A 26,883-nucleotide genomic window follows, 5' to 3' on the forward strand; every position below is an offset into this window, starting at 1 on the left:
GTCTCTTCAGTTGATTCTAATCTTTCTCACTGGTGCTCCCAAGAGTCCTCAGAGCTTTATTACGGTGCTTAATACATTCACTGATGCATTTGACAAACATTTGCCTATGGACACTCACTGTACTGTGGACATGCAAAAATGAGTAAGACCCTGCTCTCAAGAGGTTCAAAGTCGAGTGAGTTGCCTTGTACTATAATTATTTATTATCTGTCTCCCTGCACTAGGAATGTTAAGTTCTATGAGGCAGACTTGGTTTTGCTCATTACTGTATTCCCAGTATTTATAAGAATGCTTAGCACACAGCGGAAGCTCAGTAATTACTGAATATGAAATTATATAGTTCTTTGTGTGTATATATCTGTATTTTTTCTCTTTTTTATCTGTATTTTTTTCTTACTAAATATCACAGACTATGTATTTCTTGGGATAGGTGATGGTTTTTGTTTATCTTTTATCTTTCTCACAGCATCTGGCTTAGTGTCATACACATAGCAATGTCTGACATTGAAGTGACTATAATTTTCAATTCAGACTTCAGTAGATTTGCTAAATTATTAAAGTTTGCAGCTTCTGTGCTCTTAAGCATAGAGAACCATCCCTGTGAATTACATTTATAAAATCTCAGAAAACTCTTTCTTTTAATGAGGAAAGAAGACAATCTGGAGGAAAGAAAATAGGCAAATTTTAGAGCTCAGTCAGATTTGGCCTAGAAGAATTATTCACAGGAAAAAGGATATTGAGTGGAATAGGGAAAATCTGATAGATGATAGAGACTAATTTTTAAAATAAAGCCCAAACAAACCTTGTTCCCCATTTAAAAAAAAAAAAAAAAAGGAAGAAAGGAAACTGTCTACTTTCTTTGTTAAATAAGAAACACAGCAGTTACTTATAGCATGAATAGAGCAATTTTTCCAGGTTCCCCAATCCTTCCAACTATTACTCTGGGACGAAACATCTAGAGACCCTGATGGAGTGCAGCCTGTCCAGAGCAGTGGGTCACAAGCTGAAGTGCACAGGAGAATCACCTCAGCAGCCTTTTAAGAAATACTGATGCCTGGACTCACCTACTAAGCTCCTGATGTAGTTGAAGATGGCCCAGAAATCACATTTCTGAAAAGTTCCCCAAATGATACTGGGCAACCGGGCTTGAGATGCACTGCTCTGGAGGAAGGGGATGGTTAAGGAGGGCTTCGGTATCAAAAGGACAAGATCTGGGATGTCCGAGTGGCTCAGCGGTTGAGCGTCTGCCTTCAGCTCAGGGCCTGATACCAGGGTTTGGGATCAAGTCCTACATTGGGCTCCCTGCAGTGAGCCTGCTTCTGTGTCTCTCATGAGTAAATAAATAATATCTTTTTAAAAAAAAAAAAAAAAAAAAAACAAGGGATCTCTGGGTGGCGCAGCGGTTTGGCGCCTGCCTTTGGCCCAGGGCGTGATCCTGGAGACCCGGGATCGAATCCCACGTCGGGCTCCCGGTGCATGGAGCCTGCTTCTCCCTCTGCCTGTGTCTCTGCCTCTCTCTCTCTCTCTCTCTCTGTGTGACTATCATAAAAAAAAAAAAAAAAAAAAAAAAGACAAGATCTGGAATAAAAAGCCTTGGCTATCAGTCCAGACTCTGGGTGGGTCATTCATTTCTCTTTCTCTCTGTCTCTATATTCTTAATGGAAAGAAAAAAAAATCTAACAGGGCTGCTGGAAAGACAGAAAGAGAAAAATGTGAAAGGCTGTGAAACATTGCACAGTCATTAAGCAATATGCAAATATTTACTTAATACTACCACTAGGACTGCCAGTCTTCTAGGTCTGTACAGAAGCCCACACAGAAAATGATTAGTATGAGCCAAATGAAAAGTTACATTTTCATGTTCACAAATGCAAATGGAATAAAAGAAAGAATTAGGGAGCAGATGGTGATTCCCCTTTAATGAGACATGGTCCTAGAGAGATGGACTGATAACCTTAGGAGCAAAGGCCCTTCATTAACTTTCATTTTAGTTAATTGCTATGTTTACAAACTTAATCAACATGAGAGGACAATCAATCTCAATCTCCTTGCTAAAGCAGCCTGGAAATTCTGGGCCTGAATAATTTAGCACCCAGATTTTTAACCTTTGACAAAAATCTATCTTTTTATACTTCAGAGCCCTTCTGCGAGGTCTCCAGGTCCTACATCAACTCCTCCCAAAGCCACTCTAATCCTTCAAGGGAGATGTCGCCAACACCCAATTTAAAGCTTTGAAATATAAATTCATAGTAAAACATGAATTAGCCTATTACGATAGATAATTATTTTAAGGTCAAATAAATGTCTGGACCAAACTTAGCTAAAAATTAGTCTGGTAGAAAGAAGTGTTTCCTAATGCAAACAACACTGTGCTTCCAGCATAGGGGCTAAAAATCTACCTAAACATTTGCCATTAATTTTCTGAAATTACAATTTCCAACAGATATAAGCTGGGTACTAAGCAGTGTGAAAGTTGTCTCTGGGAGAGAAGACTGCTCTCTGTCACTTTCTGTGAATGATGAGTTTTCTCCCATCACCGAGGGAACGCCTGCTGTGGGGACAGAAATATTTTTAGAGCCAGGTCAGTTTCTTTGGTAGTGGCCCAGTGGGAATAGTCCAGTGGATTGGGGCTGAGAATGAAAAGATCTGACACTGTGGAATGTGTGTGTATGTGTGTGATCGTTAAGAGGTATGCTTCTTCACTGATTTCTGCTTCAGTATGTCCATCCCACACCCTGCCAAAACCCCAGATGCTGACTCAGTTCAAACCATCTGCCCCTTCCTGCACCAGGTACAGCTGGTGTGCAAAAGTATCAGAGAGCAGTGTTGACTAGTGCTGCTACAAACTCATGGTCTCCAATCACAATGCTGTGCACAAAATGCTCAGTCATCTCTTCCTGAATTCTCTAATAATCTTAGTCTTTTGGCTTCTATGCTTGCTCCTTTCCAAACTATTTTTTATAAAGCAGGCAGAGCCATTTATTTAAGCATATGTATAACCATGTCATTTCATTGCTCACAGCCCTTTAATAACTTCCCATTGTGCTGTGAATATAACCCAAACTCATCTCATGCATGCGTTGGCCCCCATCTCGCCCTCAGACCTCCTCTCAGGCCATTCTCCTTCTTGCTAGTATGCTCCAACCACAACAGCCCCCTTTCAGTTCATCACATGTGCTAGACCTTTGTGTTTTCTGTTGGTTATGGACTCAATGTATCACCCCAACCCCCAAACTTATACATTAAAGCCCTAACCCCCAGTGGGGCCATATTAGAAGGGGGACCTCTAAGCAAATAAACAAGGTTAAATGAGGTCTTCGGGGTGAGGCTCTGAACTGACAGGATTAGTGTCCTTATAAGAAGACAGAAACATCAGTCTGTGGTGTTTTGTTGTAGCAGCCCAAGCAGACTAATATACTGCCTCAGAGTTTTGAACGTATTCTATTTCCTTCTTTCTGGAGCCCCTCTTCCCTCTTCCTCATTTTCTTCTTTTTTTCTCTTTCTCTACTTCCTTACTTCTCATTCTAATATGTCCTCCACTCTAATAAAACAGCTCCCAAAGATCATCAATTATTACCATTCTACCAAAAAGCCAATAGCTGTTTATCATCTTACTTTACTGGACCCTCTTTGTCCCCTGTTACCATTATTTCGTTGGCTTCAATTGTACTAGTTTTTATAACCGTTTCCTTCCTGTGCTGTTTAAATGTTAATGTTCCACTTGATTTTGTCTTTGGCCAAAGAAGTACAGTTCTTTTCTGTATAATACTCTTCTTAGGCAATCTCATAGGTTCCTATGGCTTTAACTTGAATAGTGTGTTGATGATTTCCAAACTTATCTGACTCATCTGAAGTAGATCTGAATATCCAAGTACCTGCTAATCATCTCTAACTGGATACTCCACAGGTATCTTAAATCAAGATATCTATAGTTAAACTCTTTATCTTCCTCAGTAAATCAGTCTCTTTTTAATTTCTCTCCAGATAGACTTTCTGGAATTTTTTTTTACTTTTTAAAGTTTTATTTATTTATTTATGAGATACACACACACACACACACACACACACACACACACACAGAGGCAGAGACACAGGCAGAGGGAGAAGCAGACTCCATGCAGGGAGCCCGATGTGGGACTTGATCCCGGGACTCCAGGATCACGCCCTGGGCCCAAGGCAGGTGCTACACCACTGAGCCACCCAGGCATTCCAGGAATTTTTTTTTTTTTTTTTTAATAAGTTCTAGGCCCAATGTGGGGCTTCAACTCACAACCCTGAATCCAAGAGTTGCATTCTCAACTGACAGAGCCAGACAGACACCCCGTTTAATTTCTCAATCTTAGTTCCTGGTGCCACCTTTTGTCTGAAAAAGAAACTCAAGGGCTTTTTCTGGACTCTCCCTTCTTCCTCGTCCACTACTCTTTTTTTTTTTTTTTTTCCAAGTATCAGGGATGATTAGCTATCATCTTTGCTTCATGACACTCTCATTATGTTAGTACCTTTACAATACAGCCATATCTTCCCGTGGTTCCTTTTCTTCCTATAAATGAAGATACCTACCTTTCCCTCTTTGAAGTGTTTCTTGAGCTGCTTCTGCATGGCAGTCAACTTCTTAGACTGCACTCCACTGTAGGCCAGCAGCATGCCACCGAACTGCCGCTCAGTAATTTTCCCATCCACAGGGTCATGGCGTTCGAACTGGGGAGGGAAAACAGTGTTCTTGAGGTCAAATGCAAAGTATTTTGACATGAAATGAGGAATGATCAACTGTGTTGGATGACAGAAAAAAGCTGATGGCCACCAAGGCTGTATTTTTGAACTATAATTCTCACCAAGATTTGAAAAAATCAATCAGGAACAGAAGATCTGGGGTGTTATCCCAGCTTTGTCACTATTTATGACTTCAAGAAAGTCACCCGGCTACTCTGGGCCTCAATATCCTCCTGCATAAAACAGAGCTGCTGTAACACTTCATACCTTACAGTGCAGGAGCATCCTTGTGGGGATAAAAACAATGTTAAAACTCCATTCCAATTCATGAGTAATGTTATTGGTAATAAGTGCTCTCTGAATCATCTATGTACCTGCTACTCAGAGGTAATTCAAAAGCTAATTATCACACTCTGCCAGTACTTATTATAATCAACAAAGGAATGACAAAGGAGGGTGATTCTCCCTTAGAACTCAAACTAGGGAAAACCATCTATCTGTCACAGACTTAGGGGACTGGCTGCTAGTTAAGGAGCAGATGGGACCAGATTGAAGGAATGTAGCAAACATTGACACTCAAATCCCCCTGCCCTCTGGGAAATAAGTGCACTCTCCCAGGAAATGGTAGAGGACACTGCCAAAAGCTTACTGAGTTCTCTAACAGGAAGACCAGGAGGACGAGCACTGAATGCTAGAGGTGAGGGAGGGCTATGCAGAAGTTCCTCATTATGGTAAGGAGGTGCTCTCAGACAGTGGGGAATATGCCAAAAACTAGAAGTTAATGACGGATGTTTGTGGAAGTCACAGACACAAAACTCCTAAACAACTTTCACAAAACCTGCAATTATGTATGTGCTGGTAGAAATGAATGGGAATGGGAACATGATAAATTGAAACTTAGAAGGAATGGCCAAAAGTGGTCTTCCAACTGCCCAAAACGTCCCCATAAAACCTCAGTTTGCCTGAATTATTAAAAAAAAGAAAAGAAAATCCTAACACACAAAATTAAAACTGAAAAATTGTAAAAAAAAAAAAAAAGACAAGTTATATACAACAAAAAATATAGACACTGAAGATGAATTCAGTTTAGAATTTTATGTTATGACCCTAAATCTCAAGAAATGTAAGATTTGACAGGGGTAGGTGGAGGAAGAGTCAGAGAGAGAGGGAGAGAATCTTAAGCGGGCTCTATGCCTAGTGTGGAGCCCAACGGGACTTGATCTCACAACCCTGAGATCACGACCTGAGCCAAAATCAAGAGTCAGACACTTAACCAACTGATACAGCCAGGTACCCCAAGAAATGGAAGATTTTTAAGAAAATCTTAAATCCCCCTTAACTGAGTCAAAAAGTAGAAAATCTGAGTAGGCTAATTGCCATTAAAACAACTCTGAAAAAAGCTAATTATTATAAATTTGATCAACTGTACATTTGTAAAGTCTTATCAGTTCCTCTGTCTGTACTTAATATTGTTATATACTCATACTTTTAAGGATTTCAAAGAAAAGTAACACATTTTTAGGTTTTCCCCAAAATGGTCATCAAATGCTAGGACATCAATAGAGCTTGAAAAGTGCCTTAATTAAATATGTTTATTTACCACAAAACTACTGAAAATTCATTAAATATACTTAAATATGCAGATGGAAAAGTTAAGTATAAAGGACCTCTAGCTAATTTCAATAATATTAGAAAATGAAGATTTTCATTTAAAAATGGAGACAGAAAAAAAAATGGAGACAGGAAGGAGCGCCCGGGTGGCTCAGTCAGCTGACTCTTGGTTTCAGCTCGTGTCATGATCTCAGAGTTGTGAGATTGAGCCCCATGTGGGCTCCATGGTGGGTATAGAGCCTGCTTGGAATTCTTTTTCTCTCCCTCTCCCTCTGCCCCTCCTTATCACCTAAAAAAATTGGAGACAGGAAAGTTATTATAGTGCCAGTTGCAGTGTTAATGATACTTACATATGTATAAATAACAAAATGGCTAAAGATGGGGCCAGAAACCAATTAGAAAACAAAACAATTTGAAGATGGTAAAATATCCCCATAGTTTTATTGGAAAATAACAATTACCAGGAAATTTTAAGATTCTTACATGGCAGGGCATAATCCTGTTCTCATAGGAGGGGTGTAGAAAGACATAAGACATTGCTAAGTAAGGTCATGTCGACAAACATTTCCTGAATGTCTACTAGTTCTCTAGCACTGTTAGTCATTGTGGAGTAAAGAAGGAGATGATATTGTCCTCCAGAACTTCACTAGCACCTAGTAGGGAGATAAGACTTACATATGGGACAAAATAAGGAAGTATGTAGCTAAGAGTGAAATACTCTTTCAATTCTTATCTCCTCAGTTAGTATGGTTAACTTGACTTATACATACACCTTCGCTAGTGGGAACAGGACACAAGAGCTACATTTTAACATCAGCAACCATTTACTGAGCATGTACTATGGGCCAGGAACTTCCCCCATATATCCCTTCATTTAATCACTTAACAACACTATGGAGTAGATGTTATCAGCTCCGTTTTACAAATGAGAAAACCAAGGCAACCATGTGGCAGAGTTGGGATTCAAACTCAGCTCTGTCTGCATCCACAGACTGTATCTCAATATCACACTATTTCCTCCTTCTAACCAACGGTACATATTCATCCTATGGGACAGCACTGCAATGTTTTGGACAAACTAACAGGACTATTGGGCTTAGTCATATTTATTTTTTTAAAAATATTTTATTTATTTGACAGAGAGAGAGAATGCAAGCAGGTGGAACAGCAGGCAGAGGGACAGAGAGAAGCAGGTTCCCTGCTGAGCAGGGAGTCCAACGTGGGGCTCCATCCTAGGACCCCAGGATTATGACCTGAGCCAAAGGCAGCTGTTTAACCAACTGAGCCACCCAGGTGCCCCGGGCTTAATCGTATTTAAAACTATTGGAAACCGTCCTTGAAGCAAAACTTCAAAACTATTTCCAAAGAAATCAACATTGTCAATATTAAGGCCTCTTTTTTTAAATTCAACTACTCAATATTTCATTTTTGCTACCCTATCACTTCTAAAGAGCTGATTAGTTTTTTTGATTAATGTTTGACAATATCAAAAGTTTTCAGGATTCTAATTAAGTTTGAATTATGGTTCAATGTCCCTTCTTGAAATGAAACGGACGACTGACAACATTTTTGCAAATGGGAATACTTTCTGTAATGTTTACATCAGATCTTCAGGGAAAGGTGGTCCCTGGGCAGAAGCTGGAGATGCACAGATCACCTAGGGGCTTTAAGAGGCAAGGGAAACAAAGTGGTGGTCCCTGCTCCCTCAGGCAGGCCTTCACAATTTTGGGTGCTCATTTTCTCTTTCTCTGGGAGATTTCACAACCATGGAGAAATTTCATATATCCGAGTTAGATGAATTTGAAGCTTTATCCTACATGAGAGATTCAAGGGTGAAATATTTCTTGTTTATAGTGTTGGCAGCAGCAGCAGCTTGCTCCAGGCTTGGGAAAGGCCCGTCTTAGTCTGCTCTCCACAGGAGCAGAAAGCCTCACCTCTGTGATTTTTTTCAAAGACAATTTCCAGTAGAAATTTCCAAGTGACAATTCTAATGCTCAAATTAATATTTTTATTAATGTTCTTTTGAGAACTCAGACATGACTTTGGACAACGGGTTCTATTATTGTTATTATTTTTATGGGGTTGGAACCTCAAAGGGCCTAAAAACTCTAAAACTCAGCTCCATGAAGTATGAAAACTCAGCTCCATGAAATATGAAAGCTCCATGAAGCTTCAGAGCTACTACCTCCTCTGTAATTTTATTTCAGAGAGCACTTCTCCTTTTAGGTTTTAAGGCTCCTCTGAGCCAAGGCTGCCTTGTATCTGGGATCTTAACACAACTGGAGGAGGTGGGAGAGAGTGGCTTCTTTTTACATACAAAACGGCAAATGGAAACTGGCTTGAACTAACGTGCTATTCACAACTTTTATTAGCTGAAGACCTCCTAGGCTGAGGCTAGGGAGCTTCAAGGGCAATTTCTCAAGGATATTCACTGGGGCTACATTTTCACGGGCTACAGCTAGACATCACACAGCTCTTGGGATGAAGTGTGTAACATAAGCCTATAAAATCCTGTGGGTGCAAGTCCTGGAGCACGGGGTGCACGTAATCCCCCAGGTCATGAGACCGTCTTTTGGGAAAGACATAGGTTATTACAAAATTATCATAATGTAGAGATCTTCCAATTGTGTATTTGGAAGCAATTCAAATGACTAGCTTCCATTTCACTTAAATCCTCTTATGTTCCACTTCAATGACAAGAAATTCCAATCTATTTGCTCTTGTGGCACAGAATTGTGTGCATTCCAGCACACCATTGACCATTTGCATTGCTTTTCTTGTCTAGGAAGAGAGCTGAACAGCCTAGTATTTTCTCTTCTGTAGCCACTGCCACTTTCTCAAATGGATACAAGCTGTTGGCTCCCTGTTGTTCCCCAGGGGGTTGCAAAGAAGGGCCAGGGAAGTGGAGCCAAAAAACTGTCCATGAGATTTTTCCTGGCTTTCTTTCCATATTATGTCTCTTGCTCCCACCCCTGCCCCTTGTTGAGAGAAGGAATAGCCTTTTGGAAGGACAGATGGTCTATATATCTAGATGAAATGATTTAAGGAATATGGGAAGCAGAAAGAGAAAAAAATATGTATTATGAACAAAAGCCAAAAACAAGATTTAAAAAGTCACAAAAGGGAAAGGAAATCAGTATCTGCAAATGGATCTTGATTTATTACAGACTTTCGATGTTAGTCTATCTCAACAAATGTAAACTTCAATCTTATTCTCTTTTATACAGTAATCTTTCAGGAGATTTTATTTATCCTCTAGAGTAAATCCTGCCCCTATACAAGTATTTCAGAGTGATAATTTTCATGATAGGCTTTTTCTAGTTTCTGAACTGCACAATGCAACTAATACAGAGTAATCTTAAACCACTGAGCTGAACACATCTATGTTTTTCAACATGACAGTATTTGTCTTTTGATCTTTTTTTTTTTTTTTTTTTTTTAAAGTAATCTCTATGCCCAACATGGGGCTTGAACTCATGACCTTGAGATCAAGAGTCACATGCTCTACTGACTGGAGCCAGCCAGGGGCCCAAGTATTTGTCTTTTGGATCTTCATCATGCCGCTGCTACTCCTACCAGGAGTCTCAGAACAACTGTCTGTTATGCCTACCAAAAGGAAAAACAGTGACAGGCCATGTTCTCTCTACTGCAAACACACTCAGTGAGCATGACACACACATGTCATAGTTTGAATGGGAAATCTGTTTCTGTAGTTGGTAGGGAACTTCAGAGAGCCCCAGGTCAAATTGTCCAGAGCCTGAGTTTCCTTGATCATTAAATATAAACTGCATCTTCACTGTCAACACTAATATTGTCTTTTGGCTAACTGGCAAGCTGAGGAAGAAGCCCACAATTTGGAATGGAGGCAACATGGTTAGGTGTGCTCAGTGAGGGCCAAAATAATCCTCAGAGTCTAGGACCATGAGATTATAGATTACTAAACTGCTGAACTTTTCTACTTCAAAACCAAGGGTACTTTCCATTTTAAAACTATTCTTAAGTCCAAGGTGGTGACCAAATGAAGAGACTACACGGCATGAATATCAGTCATATAGTTAGACCAGAAGAAGGCTAATTTCTCAGTCTGATAGTCAAAACCAGGACGATAACCAGACTGATACATAAACTTATTACAGGATAGTAAAAATCAGAGTGTACTTGACCGAGGGTGTCAGGGGAAAACATTTTAGATCTGGAACAAGGAGTTTCAAGGTAGGGTAAGTTTTGGTTTCATTCTGTGAAAGGTAACATATTAAAGTGACTACGAACAAGGACTTTAGAATCAGCAAGGTTGAGTTCAAATTCTGGCTTGACCCTATACTTGCTGCTGTGACTTTAGCTAAGTGGCTTACTCCCTCTAAGGCTTCAAAATCTTCCCACCAAAAAAACAAAAACAACAACAACAACAACAACAAAAAACGGAGAGAATATTCACAACCTCAAAGTGTTGGAAGGTTTAAATGAGGTAATATATACAACGAAATTAGCACAGACTTTGCTGCATAGTTAGCATTCATTAAATGTAGCAATTAATATTTTTATCACCATGATATCCCTGTCCAGGAAGCTAAAAGCCTCAATTGGTTATTTTGTTCTTGGTAGGTATTAACTAAGTTCAATTACTATTTCTCACTGCTCTTCTCATAATTGTGTTTGGTCAGTCTCTGATCACGGAAAATTACTTTCACATTTGGAAAGCTGAAAAAGTAAATGCAACAAATTTTATTCTTTAAAACACATTAGAATGATTTCAAGATTAGACTACTGACAGTTGGCTGAAGCAGAACACTACGTAAATCCTATATCCTGGCCATCTATTGTCAGGAAACATGCGTAAAGGATGTGCCTGATAAATATGTACTGAAGGAGTACAGACAAAACACCAGAAAATTAATTCACAGCACTGTCCTATTGAGAGGATTTCCATTTCTCCTCTCCACTGCCGCCATGACAGTGTTTTCTGTAAGAACACTCTCGAGAATGTCATTCATTACTGCTAATCAGTAATCTATTTGAATGATTATTACCACCTGGCAGGTGCTGTCTTGGGAACTTACCTTATGTAATCCTCACAACACTATATAACAGGTACTGTTATTATTCTATTTTTATAGGCAAGAAAACATAGAATTTAAATTACTTGCCTGCACAGTGAATCTGGGGGGAAATTTCCCTCTGGTCTCAATCAGCACAGTTGATTTGCTCTTATCTTAAAAGCACCATGAATCATCCTTCCCTTTTTATCCTGGTTACTGGAAACTTAGAATAAAATTTGTGGCCTACCTCTAATAAGAACAGGAGACTTTATAATTTATATTGGTCATAATAATCTTACTCTTGGCTTTTTCTTACCTTCTTCCTTTAACTTTCATTTCTCAGCAAGTTTTAATTAACTTTTGTCTCACTGAATGTATTTTTTAAGGCCTTTTAAAGTTCTTTCTTGGGGTGCCTGGCTGGCTCAGGTGGTAGAGCATGAAACTCTCGATCTCAGGGTTTTGAGTCTGAGTCTCGCATTGAATGTAGAGATTTAAAAAATAAAATTGTAAAAAAAGAAATCCTTTCTTGAATAGGGCAAGATATAAATATCTTGATATTTATATATAATCTTGATCAAACAGTGTTGGATATCTAGATTGTTTCACTCTGGGGTCACAATAAATACCACCATTGAGATAAACTTTTTCTGCACTTATTTTTTCATTGTTTTTGGATTGATCTCTAAAAATAGAAATCATTGGGGATCCCTGGGTGGCTCAGTGGTTTGGCGCCTGCCTTCGGCCCAGGGCGTGATCCTGGGGTCCTGGGATCGAGTCCCGCATCGGGCTCCCTGCATGGAGCCTGCTTCTCCTTTGTCTGTGTCTCTGCCTCTCTGTGTCTCTCATGAATAAATAAATAAAATCTTTAAAAAAACAATAAAAATAAAAATAGAATCATGAAGACTCTATAAGCTCTTTGAAATTATGAATATTTGATATATACAAAATAATTTACATAACAGACAAGTTATGAAGCATAATAATAATAAAAACACCATGAACCTTCCAGTTAACTTGAGAGAGGAAGAATTAGCACAATGGTGGAAGCTCATCTCCTACTCTCCTGTAAGAGGTAACTACCCTCTGGATTTTTCTATTGCCTTGTTCTTTTCTTAGTTTATAACATGTTTGTGTCCCTAACCAATTTGTTATTTCTGTTTGCTTTTGCACTTCATAAAATGGTATCATACTGATTACATTCTTTCATAATTAGTTTTTTTAAGTGTTATATGTATGTTTTTCAGTGTTATATTTCTAAGATTTATTGATGTTGACACATTTATGTGTACTTTTTTTGGTTTTACTGTTATAGATTTCTGCTGTTTGAAAGTACCACTATCAGTTTTCCTATAAATGGATATCTGAGTTATTGTCAGCTTTTTTTGCTATTACGAATAATGCTATCATGAACATTCTTCTATTAGTGTCTGTGAAACGGGAATAAGAATTCCTAGTCCAGGGATCCCTGGGTGGCGCAGAGGTTTGGCGCCTGCCTTTGGCCCAGGGTGCGATTTTGGAGACCCGGGATCGAATCCCACATCAGGTTCCCGGTGCTTGGAGCCTGCTTCTCCCTCTGCCTATGTCTCTGCCTCTCTCTCTCTCTCTGTGACTATCATAAATAAAAAAAAAAAAAAAAAAAAAAAAATTAAAAAAAAAAAAAGAATTCCTAGTCCAGGGTATGTATTTAGAAATGGAACTGCTGGCTTATGAATATTCAATTATTATAATATTTATTTTATTATCTTTATATTTTACATATTATATTTTATATATTATTCTGATCATATATTTTTGGTCTCTATGTATTACATATTACAAAATATATTTTATATATTATTATTTATTATAAAATATCAGAAGAATCTCCAATGCTTTTATTAGCTATGTATAAGAGTTCCCCTAGCTTCTCATCTTCAGCACTTGGTATTGTCAGACTTTTTATTTTTTGCCAATTTAGTTTGTCTAAAAGTGGTAGGTATAAACTCTTTAATGTTCTTGGTTCATATTACCAAATTAATTTCCAGGAAGCTATATCAATTTATAGTCCCAGTAGTACATGAGAATACATATTTCTTAGTACGTTTGACAATATCAGGTATGATAATAAAAAAAAATTGTTGCTGGGGGGAAAATGGTAACTTATTTGTTTTCTTAAAGATTTTACTTATTTATTTGAGAGAGTAAGAGAGAGCACAAGTAGGGGAAAGGGCAGAGGGAGAGAATATCCAAGCAGATTCCCACTGAGCAAGGAGCCCCACTCTGGGCTTGATCTCACGGGCCATGAGATTAGGGCCCAAGCCAAACTCAAGAGTTGGATGCTCAATCAACTGAGCCACCCAGATACTTCAAATGGTAACTTATGTTAATGAATATTTCTTTGATTACTAGTGAGGCTGACCATTTTTCTAATGTGTACTGGTCATTTCTATATCTTCCTTTTAATTTTTTATGTTCTTTGGCTATTTTTTTTAGTAGAAATGCTCATATTTGTCTCATTAATTTATAAGATTAAAAATATTTGCTCTTTTAAAATATAGTTTTAAGTTTGCTTTATGAACATAAGTTTTATTATTTTTTTAATGCATACAAGCTTTAAATCTTCATTACAGTGAAATGCATGGACCTTTTTCTTTATGAATTGTTTCACTGGCTTTTATCCAGCAATTCTTCCCTTGTGAGATAAGAGGCTAAGCATCAATTTATGGTTTCTTCTTTAAAAAAACAAAACAAAACGGGAACTTGGGTGGCACAGTAAGTTGAGTGTCTGACTCTTGGTTTTGGTTCACGTTGTGATGTAGGGTGATGAGATCAGGGTCATGAGATTAAGACCCACGTTGGGCTCTGTTCAGCATGGAGCCTGCTTGAGATTGTCCCCCTCTCTCCCTCTGCCCTCCAGCTCATACTCTTGCTTTCTCTCTTTCAAATGAATAAATCTTAAGGAAAAAAGAAAGAAAACAAAATATTAAAATAGATTTCTCAATACCACACAAAATGATTAAATCCTCAGAACAAAAAAGGAGATTATCAGCTAAGTGTTTTAATTTTTTTTAATTTTTATTTATTTATGATAGAGAGAGAGAGAGAGAGGCAGAGACACAGGCAGAGGGAGAAGCAGGCTCCATGTACCAGGAGCCCGACGTGGGATTCGATCCCAGGTCTCCAGGATTGCGCCCTGGGCCAAAGGCAGGCGCCAAACCGCTGCGCCACCCAGGGATCCCCGCTAAGTTTGTTTTAAAAAGTCCTCCAGTTTGCTGACTTTGTAACTAGCCTGAATGTTTGGGAATTTAGACTAACATGGGGTCATTTAAACTGAATAATCTCAAGTTAATTCAGTCCAGTTAACTTCCTTTTTTGTTTTGTTTTGTTTAAAGGTATATGACCAAATATTTTATTTTAAAGATTTTATTTATTTATTTGAGAGGGGAGAAAGAGAGAGGAAGCATGAGTTGGAGGAGGAGCAGAGAAAAAGGGAGAAGAAGACTCCCTACTAAGCAGGGACCCCAAGATCATGACCTGATCTGAAGGTAGATACTTAACTGACTGAGCTACCCAGGCACCCTGGTACATAACCAAATACTGAGCAAAGGAGAAAGCAAGGGGAAAAAAAAACATAGTTTAGCTCCAAAGAAAAGAAAGTATAAAAGGGCTAGTACACTTGTTTGAAAAAATTCCTTAGGTTGTTAGGGAATAATCCATGCTCTATCATTCATAATAGCAAACATTTATATAGTACTTGTTATGTGCCAGGTCCTGTTCTAAGTGTTTCCCATATATTAACTCACATGGCATTTTGAATTACACAAAATTCATGTGGTTCTTTTTCCCTAAGACTTTGATTAATATGAACAAGTCAGACTCTGGCAAAATTAAGTGCTATTTAATATTCCAATCAATCTATGAAGTTAATGTTTCCACATAGAATTGCTTCATAGGATTAGTCGAAAGTTATTTTTCCCTTTAAGATAACTCTTTCAGCAAGCAGATCTTATCATATCCAATTTCTGCTTTCAATAACCATTTTATTCTAATTCACAGCAACAGAAAAAAATCTGTCTTGTGTTAATATATTCCTTTGAGAGTTGAGGCTCAGCATTATTCAGAGTTCAAGGACATTCTTCTTTTCATATGAGATCACAAGAGTTTTGGAGACAGACTATGACTGTTGGAAAAAAATATAAAAGCTCCAATTTTAGGAGATAAGAACCAAGGACTAATTGTAATAGGAAAGCAAAGTGCTGTTTCCTTTCACTGCATGTCAGTGTTTTCCTGTTTGTTTTCCTCTGACTTCATCATTTCTGTAGATAGCTCTCTGGGATCTACTGTACTGAAAAATACAACGTTTTCCCATACTGTTTTTGTCCTAGCATTGCTGACAGCATGTCAGCATTCATAAAAGAGTTGAAGATTTAGCTTGTTCATTACTTGACACTTAATGACCACTCTACAAGGCGTGATGTGCTGACTTTACCTAAAGGTGTGGCAAACTGTGGAAGGCAGCAGCCAGTGTGAAAAGCTGTTAAAAAATAATGATGACAGATAAGATATACAATTTACTTTGGCCTTGGTGTATTCACAGTGGATCATTTCCTCATCATAGTGAGTGACTGAATAAAGAAAAATAAGTCTCAGGGAAATACTAGCAAACCAAATCTAGCAACATATAAAAAGGGTTATACAATATAACTAAGTGGAATTTATCCCATAAATGAAAAGGTAGTTTAACACCTGAAAATTAATTAATGTAATATATCATATCAATAGAATAAAGATTAAAAAGTTACAAGATCCAAAAAGAAAAAAAAAGGAAAAGTGAAAAAATTAAAAACCAAATCAAATACCTTTTAATACCAATCTTGGGGATAGAGGCACCAATTTCTTCATGTTACCATTTTTACACAAGAATATGGGTAATTGTCTCCCATTATTATAATGGGAGAAAACTCTCTAAGTCAGTAGGCAGTAATCACTGGCAAATGGTCAGAATATCAAAACTTGCATAACAGAGGAAAGGAGGATATTAATTTTTAGTGGGCCCCAGCATGACGTAAATTAGCCATCAACTCACTAAAATATGCAACATGTCCTCCAAGCTGTGATGATCATGTGCCTAATGCTTTTTCATAGTGATAAAATATAAACACAAAAGCCTTTCCATAGCAAGGGGAATCCGATCAATTTCAGACCTTTTGTATCCCAAAGGAAACTTTCATCAGCTGTGAAAGGACTTGGAATCCTGCATGGCTCCAGAGAAAGGCTTGTTTTATGCTCAGCATTTGGGTTTTTCTTTTAAAAAATTTTAAAAAATCATTCATTAGAGAGAGACACAGAGAACATAAGCAGGGGGAGAGACCAAGGGAGAGGGAGAAGCTGACTCCCCACCAAGCCCGGACTGGAAATTAATCCCAGGACCCTGAAATCATGACCTGAGTCAAAATCAGACGCCCAACTATCTGAGCCACCCAGGTGCCTGTGGGTTTTTCTTTGTTATTTTCCCTGCCTGGGATGTTGTTCTCCTTCTTATCTGGCAACACAAACCCTATCTTCCAATGAACTTAATGTCTCTTTATGGTTCTACTGATTATTCCAAAACACACTCAACTTTCCTGAGTCTTCTGTGCTCCTACAGTAAATAAGGTCTAGATCTCATAGGAAAGTATGCTTTATCTTATATTATCCTTTGTTTTTTAAAGTGCCTATATCTGTCTCATAACATTACACACTTTTTGAAGGAAATATGCTTTGTTTTTGTTTTTTAGATTTTATTTATTTATTCATGAAAGACACAAAGAGAGAGGCAGAGACATAGGCAGAAGGAGAAGCAGGCTCCATGCAGGGAAGCCTGATGCGGGACTTGATCCCCAGACTCTGGGATCACACCCTGAGCCAAAGACAGATGTTCAACTGCTGAGCCACCCAGGTGTCCCAGAATATATGCCTTGTATATTTTACTGTGTCATACCCAGAGCTGTGCCACACAGCATGTACTCAATGAATAATTTTGGTTGACTGATTAAATCTCTCCATCATTTATAAGATCACCTACCAATTCTGTATTTATCATCTAGTAGGAGAAGACACACTTTCCAGCCTACACTCTTGAATACCTAAGGAGAGACTGTGCCACTTCTTTAGAATTTGTAATTAATCCCAGGTAAAAAAAAATCCTAAAGTTCCCCTTAAGAGTTTCAAGGGTATGATTAGATGTGGGTTCTGCTATGAAGCTCCATTTGCTTCTTCATCTGAGTCGTTATATACAGTTGACCCTTGAACAATATGGGTTTGAACTGCAAAGGTCCACTTATACCCATAATTTTTCAATAAATACAGTATAAGATTGTAAATGTAGTTTCTCTTCCTTATGATTTTCTTCTTCTTGTTCTAAGTAGGATCCATGCCCAACAGTGGCTTGAACACATGACCCTGAGATGAAGAGTTGCATGCTCTACTGATTCAGCCAGCCCAGTGCCCCTCTTCCTTATGATTTTATTTACTTATTTTTCTTATGATTTTAATAACAATATATTTTTGTTAGCTTACTTTGTTGTAAGAGTGGAGTACATAATACATATAACATACAAAATACATATTAATCGATTGTTTTTGTTATTGGTAAGGCTTCTGGTCAATAGTAGGCTGTTAGTAGTTAAGTTTTGGGAGAGTCAAAAATTATATGCAGATTGTTGACTGCATGGGGTGAGGGGTCACTACCCATAACCCCAAGGTTCAAGGGTCAACTGTATAAAATTTCTCAGTAAAACTTAGCTTGCATCTAACAAACTAAAAGAAACCATAAGAATAGGTAAATCAAGCAAAGGATGCAGACAAGACAGGTGATGCCAGACTCCACAGGCCAAAACAATTTGTACTCAGAGTCTAAAACTATGCTGAAATGATAGATTAGGTGAGAATGACAGGTACATTAATTTGTTCCACAAAAACTCATCAGTAAAGTTTCTGTCACTTGACATTAGAAAATTACCATATCATCAGTTTTCATAAGATGCAAGCCAGGATAATGTTGAAAAATCATTATAGCCATATGTTAGGCCACTAGGAAAATGAGAATATTTTATCAAAACACAGAGACCCACCCATCTGAATTAGAAGTTTAGATCATAGTATCTACAGTTGGCTGAAGATATTTGTAGGAATCTTGTCATTTAGTCTTTATTCACTAAACTTCTAGTTTGATAGCCTCTGAGAAATACTTTATGCAGCACTGTATACTCCCTTTTCCTTTTTTTTTCTTAAGACTTATTTATTTATTTGAGAGAGAGAATGTGTGCATGGAAGTGGGGAGGGGCAGAGGGAGGAGGAGAGAGAGAATCCCAAGCAGGCCCCACACAGAGCACAGGGTCCCACACAGGGTTTGATCTCATGAACCCGAGATCACGACTAGAGCCAAAAGCAAGAGTTCAATACTCAACCAACTGCACCATCCAGAGGTCCCACCCCCAGTTCTGGAAGGATTAGGATAGCCCTCTTGCATCCACATCAGAGTTCTTAATTATAATGGGGAATATAAACGAAGCTGTATATTTCAGTGGCAGAATTTAGGCTATGTAGATTGACTTGAGTTTAGTATTTCTTTTTTTTTTTTTTTTATGATAGTCAGAGAGAGAGAGAGAGAGAGAGAGAGAGAGGCAGAGACACAGGCAGAGGGAGAAGCAGGCTCCATGCACCGGGAGCCCGATGTGGGATTCGATCCCGGGTCTCCAGGATCGCGCCCTGGGCCAAAGGCAGGCGCTAAACCGCTGCGCCACCCAGGGATCCCGAGTTTAGTATTTCTTGATCACTTATCCACCATGACCTCCTGAGCAATTAATTTAACCTTTCCCTTGTTTGTAAGATGGGTGTAATACATACTTTTCTCTTGGGATTATTGTGAGAGTTAAGTTAGATAATACTTGAGAAATAATCACCCCAATTTATCTTTTCTAAGATGTATTTACTTATTTACATTTTTTGCATTTTAATATCTCTAAACTCAGTATGTTTTTACAATTGATGTTGGCTAGGCAGCAGCTGTAATGTTGTTGTCACTGGCTGTATGAGTACATCAGCGTGTGTTGAACGGGCATCCATGGCTCAGAAGAAATTCCCAGGTAAAAGTGGGGTATTCCTTTAAGAAATGCTGCATTACTAATGCTCTTGATGGCTCAAAGGACAGTACTGTGTGGAAAAACACAGATTTTTGAGTCAAAGAGAAATTTATAAGAGTTGGACTTTGAATATGATGAAGTTTTAGACCAATCTATTTTGCTTATAATTCCCTTTTATGTGTGTATAAGAATGACACATAATATATCTAAACTTACAAGCACATTTTAATAGGTATTAACCAAATATTTTTGGTGTAAAGAAAGCATTTTTTTCATGGTTTACTTGACAGCATTTTTTTTTCTTTCTTAGTGGCACATAAAATAATGATCCATCTTCCTACAGTTTGTGGGACTTTTTTTCGTTTTTCCACTGTTTATGTTTTAGATTCCATGAAATATGGCAGTACAATGCCTACCTAGCACATACTAGAATAGATTAAATGTCAGCTATTGGTAATAGTATTATTAATAACAATAAATGTTAGCTCCAAATAATAGTTTGGGGGTCACACTTGCTTCTGTTAGCTTCAGCTCTGTTTGTTTGTTTGTTTATTTATTTATTTATTTATTTATTTTTGCTTCAGCTGTGTTTAAAGAGAAACTTTCTGTTCTTTATAAAGACAATACATAAAAAAAATTGAGAAAGGAAAGAAAAACTCAGTAATTCTCTTAACTCTCCTTTTTCCTCTTCACACACACTTTTTGCTTGTTTATGAGGAGGAACAGAGGCAGGAGTGGAACTATGCTTAGGGCATGAAAAGTTAAGTCATAAACTTTCTTTTCCCATAAAAGCTGGGTTTATGCAAAAAATTTATGGAAATAGGAGCTGTAAGAATAAGCTCTGTAGTTACTACATACAGGAAACAAACAACTGGACTGAGGGATAATAATGTACAAATGTTTCCTATTCATTCTCTTATTTGAGTCTCATAATTACCCCAAGATAGGTGTAATAGCTAGAGTCTCCATTTATGTAAGAGGAACCTGAGATTTGAAGAGTAATGGGACAAAATCAGTACTACAACACGGTCTGGTAGATTTTAAAATTACTCTACATGGAAGGGCACATGGTGGCTCAGTTGGCTAAGCATTCAACTCTTGATTTCAGCTCAGATCATGATCTCAAGGTCACAGAAATTGAGCCCCACATTAAGCTGCATCCTGGGCGTGGCGCCTGCTTGGGATTTTCCCTCTCCCTCTGCCACAGCCCCCTCTCTAAAAATAAAAAAAATAAATAAAAAAATAATAATAAAATAAAGTAAGTCTCAATAGATGTATATTACTGGCATGATTATAGCCATGATAAAACTGCATTATACTGTTTATACAAAAAAATGATTTAACAAGCCCATGACTACAGGCTGGTTTTAAGATCACAGAAGTATGCATATTCCTAATAAATACAAAAAAAAAAAAAAGCCCAGGTAATTATAAGTTACACTGTCAGTTTATACTCAGGAGGAGACAGAATCAAATAGTCATTGGTTGATGTTTTCTATAAGAACAATGTCCATGACATAAGACATGAAAAAATCATTGTGGCTGGGTTAGTAAAAAGGCTGGATTCAAGGAATCCATCATCAGGACCCTATGTTCTATAAAAGCCAAATAGTTTAACCGAGAGAAGCACAGGTCTATTATACTAAAACAAAAAAATTGTTAAGGTTATATCTATGTTTACCCATATGAACTGAGCTGAATATTAAGTTGCATATTCTCAATTTTCTACTTTATTCAGAAAATACCTTAAAAAAAATCATAGTTGAGGGATGCCTGGGTGGCTCAGCAGTTGAGCATCTGTCTTCAGCTAAGGTTGTGATCCTGGGTCTGGGGATCGAGTCTTGCATGGGGCTCCCTGTGAGGAGCCTGCTTCTCCCTCTGTGTCTTTGCCTCTTTCTCTGTCTCTCATGAATAAATAAATAATAAGATCTTAAAAACAAAAAAACAACAACAAAAAAGAAAACTACTATAGTTCAAGGGCATTACATGTAAAATTAGAAATACATTCTATTCTTTGGTCTCCAGACCTCAAATCTCAGTTTATCTCACTTGAAATGACTGATTCCTTTTTGGCTGGCTTAATCTTATCACTCATTTTATTTCTGACCATTCAGAAAGTCACTGTGTAGGCAATGAACTCCTTAGGTTCTACGGAATCGTTAATATTTTTCAATACACTAAAAATGATGTTGGAAACTGCCAATTTTTTAGAACAGAAAACGGAGAGCCAAAGAGTAGAACATAGTACACAAGAATTAGAATTCAAGTTAAATTGAGTGGCAAGCTAATAAGACCAATAGAAGGAAGATGGGGAGACTGAGGCTCACGAATAGGTAGCTCATTGAAGCTTTAATACAGAAAGTCGGAAGAAATGATGGGTCTAATCACAGGCAGATGAAAGGCAAAGTATCTACAAGGCAAGAACACATCAGTATCACACTCCTTATTAAAAAAGAAAAAGAAAAAAGAAACATGTTTTCCCCCAAAGAATAGGAAAATAAAAGTCATTAAGGTCTTTTATGGTGACAATGGTGAGAAAGAGAAACAGAACTTGCTTTGTATTTTTTTTTAAGGATTTACTTTAGAGAGAGACAGAGAGAGTCATGCACCAGAGAGAGCATGAGCACACCAGTGGGGGGAAGGGCAGAGGGAGGAATCTCAAGCAGACCCTGAGCATGGGGCCCAAGGCCCAACTCTGGGCTCGATCCACAACCCTGATATCATAACGTGAGCCAAAACCAAGAGTCATTCACTCAACCTAGTGAGCAGCCCAGGAGCGCCCCTATTTCTTTCTTTTTCTTTTCTTTTTTTTTTTTTTAAAGATTTTATTTATTTATTCATGAGAGACACAGAGAGAGGCAGAGACACAGGCAGAGGGAGAAGCAGGCTCCATGCAGGGAGCCCAACGTGGGACTCGATCCCGGGTCTCCAGGATCATGCCCTGAGCTGAAGGTGGCGCTAAACCGCTAAGCCACCAGGGCTGCCCAATGCCTCTATTTCTATTATTTTCTAGGTTATTAACAAAGTGTTGAGCTGTCCCTGGCGGGCCAATGACATATTTTAGAGTACCAAAGAGAAACTATGAAGTGAGGTTATGTGCCAAATTACTCAGTGCTGAAGTTTTTTGGTTTTGTTTGTTTAAGTCACCCAGCTAATTAAGATTGCTTTTCTTAAATGTTAGTTTTTCATTTTGCTTTGTTTTCTTAAAGCAACTTCAGGGACATAAAAGGTACTTTTCAATTATGTGGTAGTCTTTTAATTTTTAAAAAGAGCTAATTAGGAATGTTTCCCGCTTAAGCATAGGGTCTTCCAACATGGCAGATAATAAGAATAATCGAGACTAACTGTGATACCCTACAAGGCACCTGGAAGTCATCTGAAGTTTGTTCATCCTCTATATGAGCTCAGTGACCACCAAGTCTTTTTCCATAAAGTCTGGGCATGTTTGGGGGTCATTATTTTTAGTTTTTCTAGTTGTACTAGGGCTTCTTTTTGTTGCAAATAATGGAAACCAACTCCAGCTAGCTTCAACAAAAAAAGAAATTTAGGAACCCTAGGAGACCAAGGCAGCTCATGGCTGAGAAAGGACTGAAAGCCAAAACTAGAAAGTTGGCATGCTCTCATTTCTGGGCAGCTGCTTTGGTCTCCGCTGTTAGCCTTTCTTCTGGGTGGTTCATGTGTCTACACAGTGGGCAGAAGCCATTACCCTGGAGTTCTGGAGGATACATTATAGTTCAACCACCAAAAGAGACCGACTGTCTCTAGTCCCAATTTCAAATTTCTTATGGAGAAATATGACTGGTCCAACCTAGGTTGGGCATCAATTCCTGATCCAATGAGCTAGGGTGGAGGAGGGTGGAGATGGTGATAGGAGAGGAAATAAGGGGGAGGCACAAAGGACAAGCACGGCTTCCAGGAGCTCACACCTGTGTTTGAGAAGTAGTGTGGAACAAATCCTAGAGAAGGAATTGTTGGAAGTTGAGTAGATAACCCAAAAGGGACCTGATACACTAACCCATATGATGCCATTGAGAGAGACAGGGTGGGTATGTGCACGTGTGTGTGCCTTTATCAGGCTGTTGTCCACATGCGATGAGATACTTACTAATTTAGCACTATTTCCTGAGCATCTTGCTTGTGTCAAGTACTATGCCAGGCACTAAGGAAATAATGATGAGCCCAATAGTCTCTCTTAGAAGTATTTAGGTAGTGTTTGGAAACAGATATTCAATAATCAGATGACTATATAATTAAGTAATCTGAAGAAAAAGCACGAGGTGCTTTGGAAACATCTAATATAAAAAGGTGGTCTAATTTGGGTTTGGAAGATAGTGAAGAGGGAAGACTTCCTTGACTGAGTAAAGGTGTAACTGGGTTCTGAGGAATAGGAAAGAGGTGACCAGAGGGAGGGAAAAGAGGATGAGAATGTCCTAGGCAATCAACAGTCATGCAAAGGCCCTGAGGTAGAAGACTGACTGGTACGAGATGAATTTGGAGGAGGCAGCTGTAGGGGCCAAATTATACAACTATAGGCATGGGTTTAAGTCTTTATTCTAAGAATGATAAGGAAGGCGAGAGCGGCTATCATAAGACTAATAAGGAGGCAACTGAAGTAATCCAGGCAGAAGATGACTGTAGATGGGCTATAATGGTAGTGGAGATGGACAGAAGTGGTTGGATGAGATGATGTTACTGACAGGGACTGCAGGAGTGGGTGTGCAAAGCTTACGGTTGCTTGGCTTTCTTACTGCTTAATGCTGAGCCTTTACTGAAAATCAGATGATTCTTTATTTCTGTCTGGCAGGTCTTGCTTTTGCTGGTGCTGGCAGATGTTTTTATGTTTGAAATTATGCTCCCTTAAATCTTTACATTATTTTTAATACCCTTCCTTCTTGGGGTCTTATTAGATGTGCAACTCTCGATACATCAGTGTGAATGGCCAATGCCAGGTAACAGGGGCAGTAGGAACTAATAAAGAAGTTGCTCCTATACTCCTCTTTCAAGGATATTTAACCTGATTGAGCCAGAAGTAACACAGAAGGCAGAGGCACTAATATTAGTTGGTCATTCTCGTTTTTATCCCTTTATTACGATTCAAATAACCACCTCTTCGCCTCTGGCTGTCATGTAGCTGGGCAGCAACAATAAGCCCCAAACCATCTAGGGAGGCTACACACTGCCCATGGCTTTGCAGTACTAGAGAAGACTGCAACACATACATGAGGTCAAGATCACTGCACTTTTTTGTATGGAGGCAGAGAGGAAGTTAATTGGTATTTTAGATCAGAGCCAACCAATGGAATACACTAAAGTTATGCCACCATGGTAACATAATGAGTAAAATTGCACCTTCTTTCATGTATTTACCAGGAAATACTGGCAGAGAGAGGTAGGTGTTTCAAATATTCGAAGCTATCTAGTAACTAGGGTTTGACGTATACTAATTACAGCCTAACAGTTTCATTTATCAAGTTGAGTAACTTTTACTCTGCTCTGAGGATCTGCCCTATTGAGCCCTCTGGCAGATGGATGTGGTGACTACTGAAAAAGCTGAGTGGGAAGGTGAGTCATTTTGGATGACCTCTATAAAGCAGGTTTAGAAGGGAGTGGAAAGCGATGCCCCATTATGCCAGTTTGAAATTAATTATGTCTCACTAGAAGAGCAGGCTCCCGGGCATAGTTGACAAAGTATGTTTAAAATCTGATTAGTTTTGGTGAGTTAATGATTGCATGTTCAAATAAATGGACTTAGTATATTCACTGGATCAACCAACTCCACAATTTATTATTTTTCTTGGGCAGGAATTGAATGTAAAACCACATTAACATCACATTTGAGGTTATACATACTCACAAGTGAGGAAAACCAAAGAGATTGCTCCCCCAGCTATCATAACTCTGTCAGAGCATAAAGATAGATATTTAGAGTGAACTATAAAACTTAATTCAAATCCACAGGGAAAAAAAAAATCCCTCATAGTCCTCTGAAGTTCGATTGAGACAAAATCAGTAAATCCACCAGTATAATTTCCTGAGCATTACAAAAATCCCAGCTATTATTTTAGATTAAAATTTAAAACTAGTGTCAACAAGATTCAATCTGATACATATATACTTAACAAGAAATGCTACGAGTTCTCTGAAACCTCTAGTTCAATTTAAGGTGTCCTGATGGACATCACAGTTTGTGTCCCATTTTTTAAATTAATATCACAGATGGGTAAGATGAGAGTTTATACCCAAGTGAATAATTGGGAATTATGTAAAAGGATAGCCAAAGAGTAGCTACTTTCTGCTTTAAAAATTCAAACTCCAGGGCAGTCCAGGTGGCTTAACGGTTTAGCGCTGCCTTCAGCCCAGGGCGTGATCCTGGAGACCCGGGATCGAGTCCCACGTCAGGGGGACTGCATGGCTCCCTGCATGGAGTCTGCTTCTCCCTCTGTCTGTGTCTCTGCCTCTCTCTCTCTCTCTCTGTCTCTCATGAATCAATAAATAAAATCTTAAAAAAAAGAAATTAAAAGAAAATTAAATAAATGAAAAATAAAAATTCAAACTCCAGAGTCACCTGGGTGGCTCAGTGGTTAAGCGTCTGCCTTGGGCTCAGGGCATGATCCTGGAATTGTGGGATGGAGTCCCACGTCAGGCTCCTCTCATGGAGCTTGCTTGTCTCTGCCCCCCCCCTTTCTCTCTCTCTCTCTGTGTCTCTCATGAATAAATGAGTGAATGAATGAATGAATGAATAAATAAATAATCAAACTCCAGGGGCGTCTGGTTGGCTCAGTGAGATCGAGCCCTGCCTTAGGCTCTTTACTAGGTATGGAGCCTGCTTAAGATTCTCTCTCTCCCTCCCCCTCTACCTCTCCTCCTTCCTTTCACACACTCTCCTAAAATAAATAAATAAAAAAATAAAGTTCAAAGTTCATCACACTTAAGAAATGAACATTTTCAGATAGAAGGCTACTAAGTAACACATTATCTAAGTGTTTTTATATGTATCATATTCTAGGTATTGTGAGAGTAAAATTCCTTATATCTTGAGTAAAAAAGTAACTTGTTAGGTTTTTAACACATTACCATTATGTCAGTGGGAATTTCCCAAGTTGATTATAAAATATCACAGAAAAAATTTACTCTCATAAGAAATACTGAATTGCAGAGTGATCTTTGTAGACATTTTCCTTAAATTGAAGGAATAAATTTATAAGCATGGAAACTAAACATATCACATCATAATGTTTTGGCTGTAAAGTGAGATTTATTCAAAATGTCCAATACTTCTGCCACTAATGGGAGCAATAAACTACGGTTCATAGCAAAAAAAGGGACTAAACCCCACTCCTTGAAAAAAATATAAATCGAATCCTAAAGATTTAGAGGAGCCTTCCTCATCAATTCAAAAGCTACACAGTAGGCACATTTGTCTG

At 38.3% G+C, this 26,883-nt stretch overlaps 1 protein-coding gene across 13 annotated transcripts in view; it reads right to left on the reverse strand.

Annotated features, from left to right (window-relative positions):
- The window catches only part of MICU1 (mitochondrial calcium uptake 1), a 248,629-nt gene that overhangs the window by 36,415 nt on the left and 185,331 nt on the right, over positions 1-26,883 (reverse strand). For all 13 annotated transcript variants that reach the window (XR_007410155.1, XM_025434857.3, XM_025434851.3 and 10 more), the window contains one exon: positions 4,561-4,698. Coding sequence is in view for 12 of the 13 variants with exons in the window: in XM_025434857.3 (XP_025290642.1) it covers positions 4,561-4,698 (138 nt within the window). In the remaining variant the exon portion in view is untranslated. The remainder of the gene's footprint in view (positions 1-4,560; positions 4,699-26,883) is intronic.

The sequence above is a fragment of the Canis lupus genome, chromosome 4 (assembly GCF_003254725.2).
Source record: "Canis lupus dingo isolate Sandy chromosome 4, ASM325472v2, whole genome shotgun sequence".
NCBI lineage: Eukaryota > Metazoa > Chordata > Mammalia > Carnivora > Canidae > Canis > Canis lupus.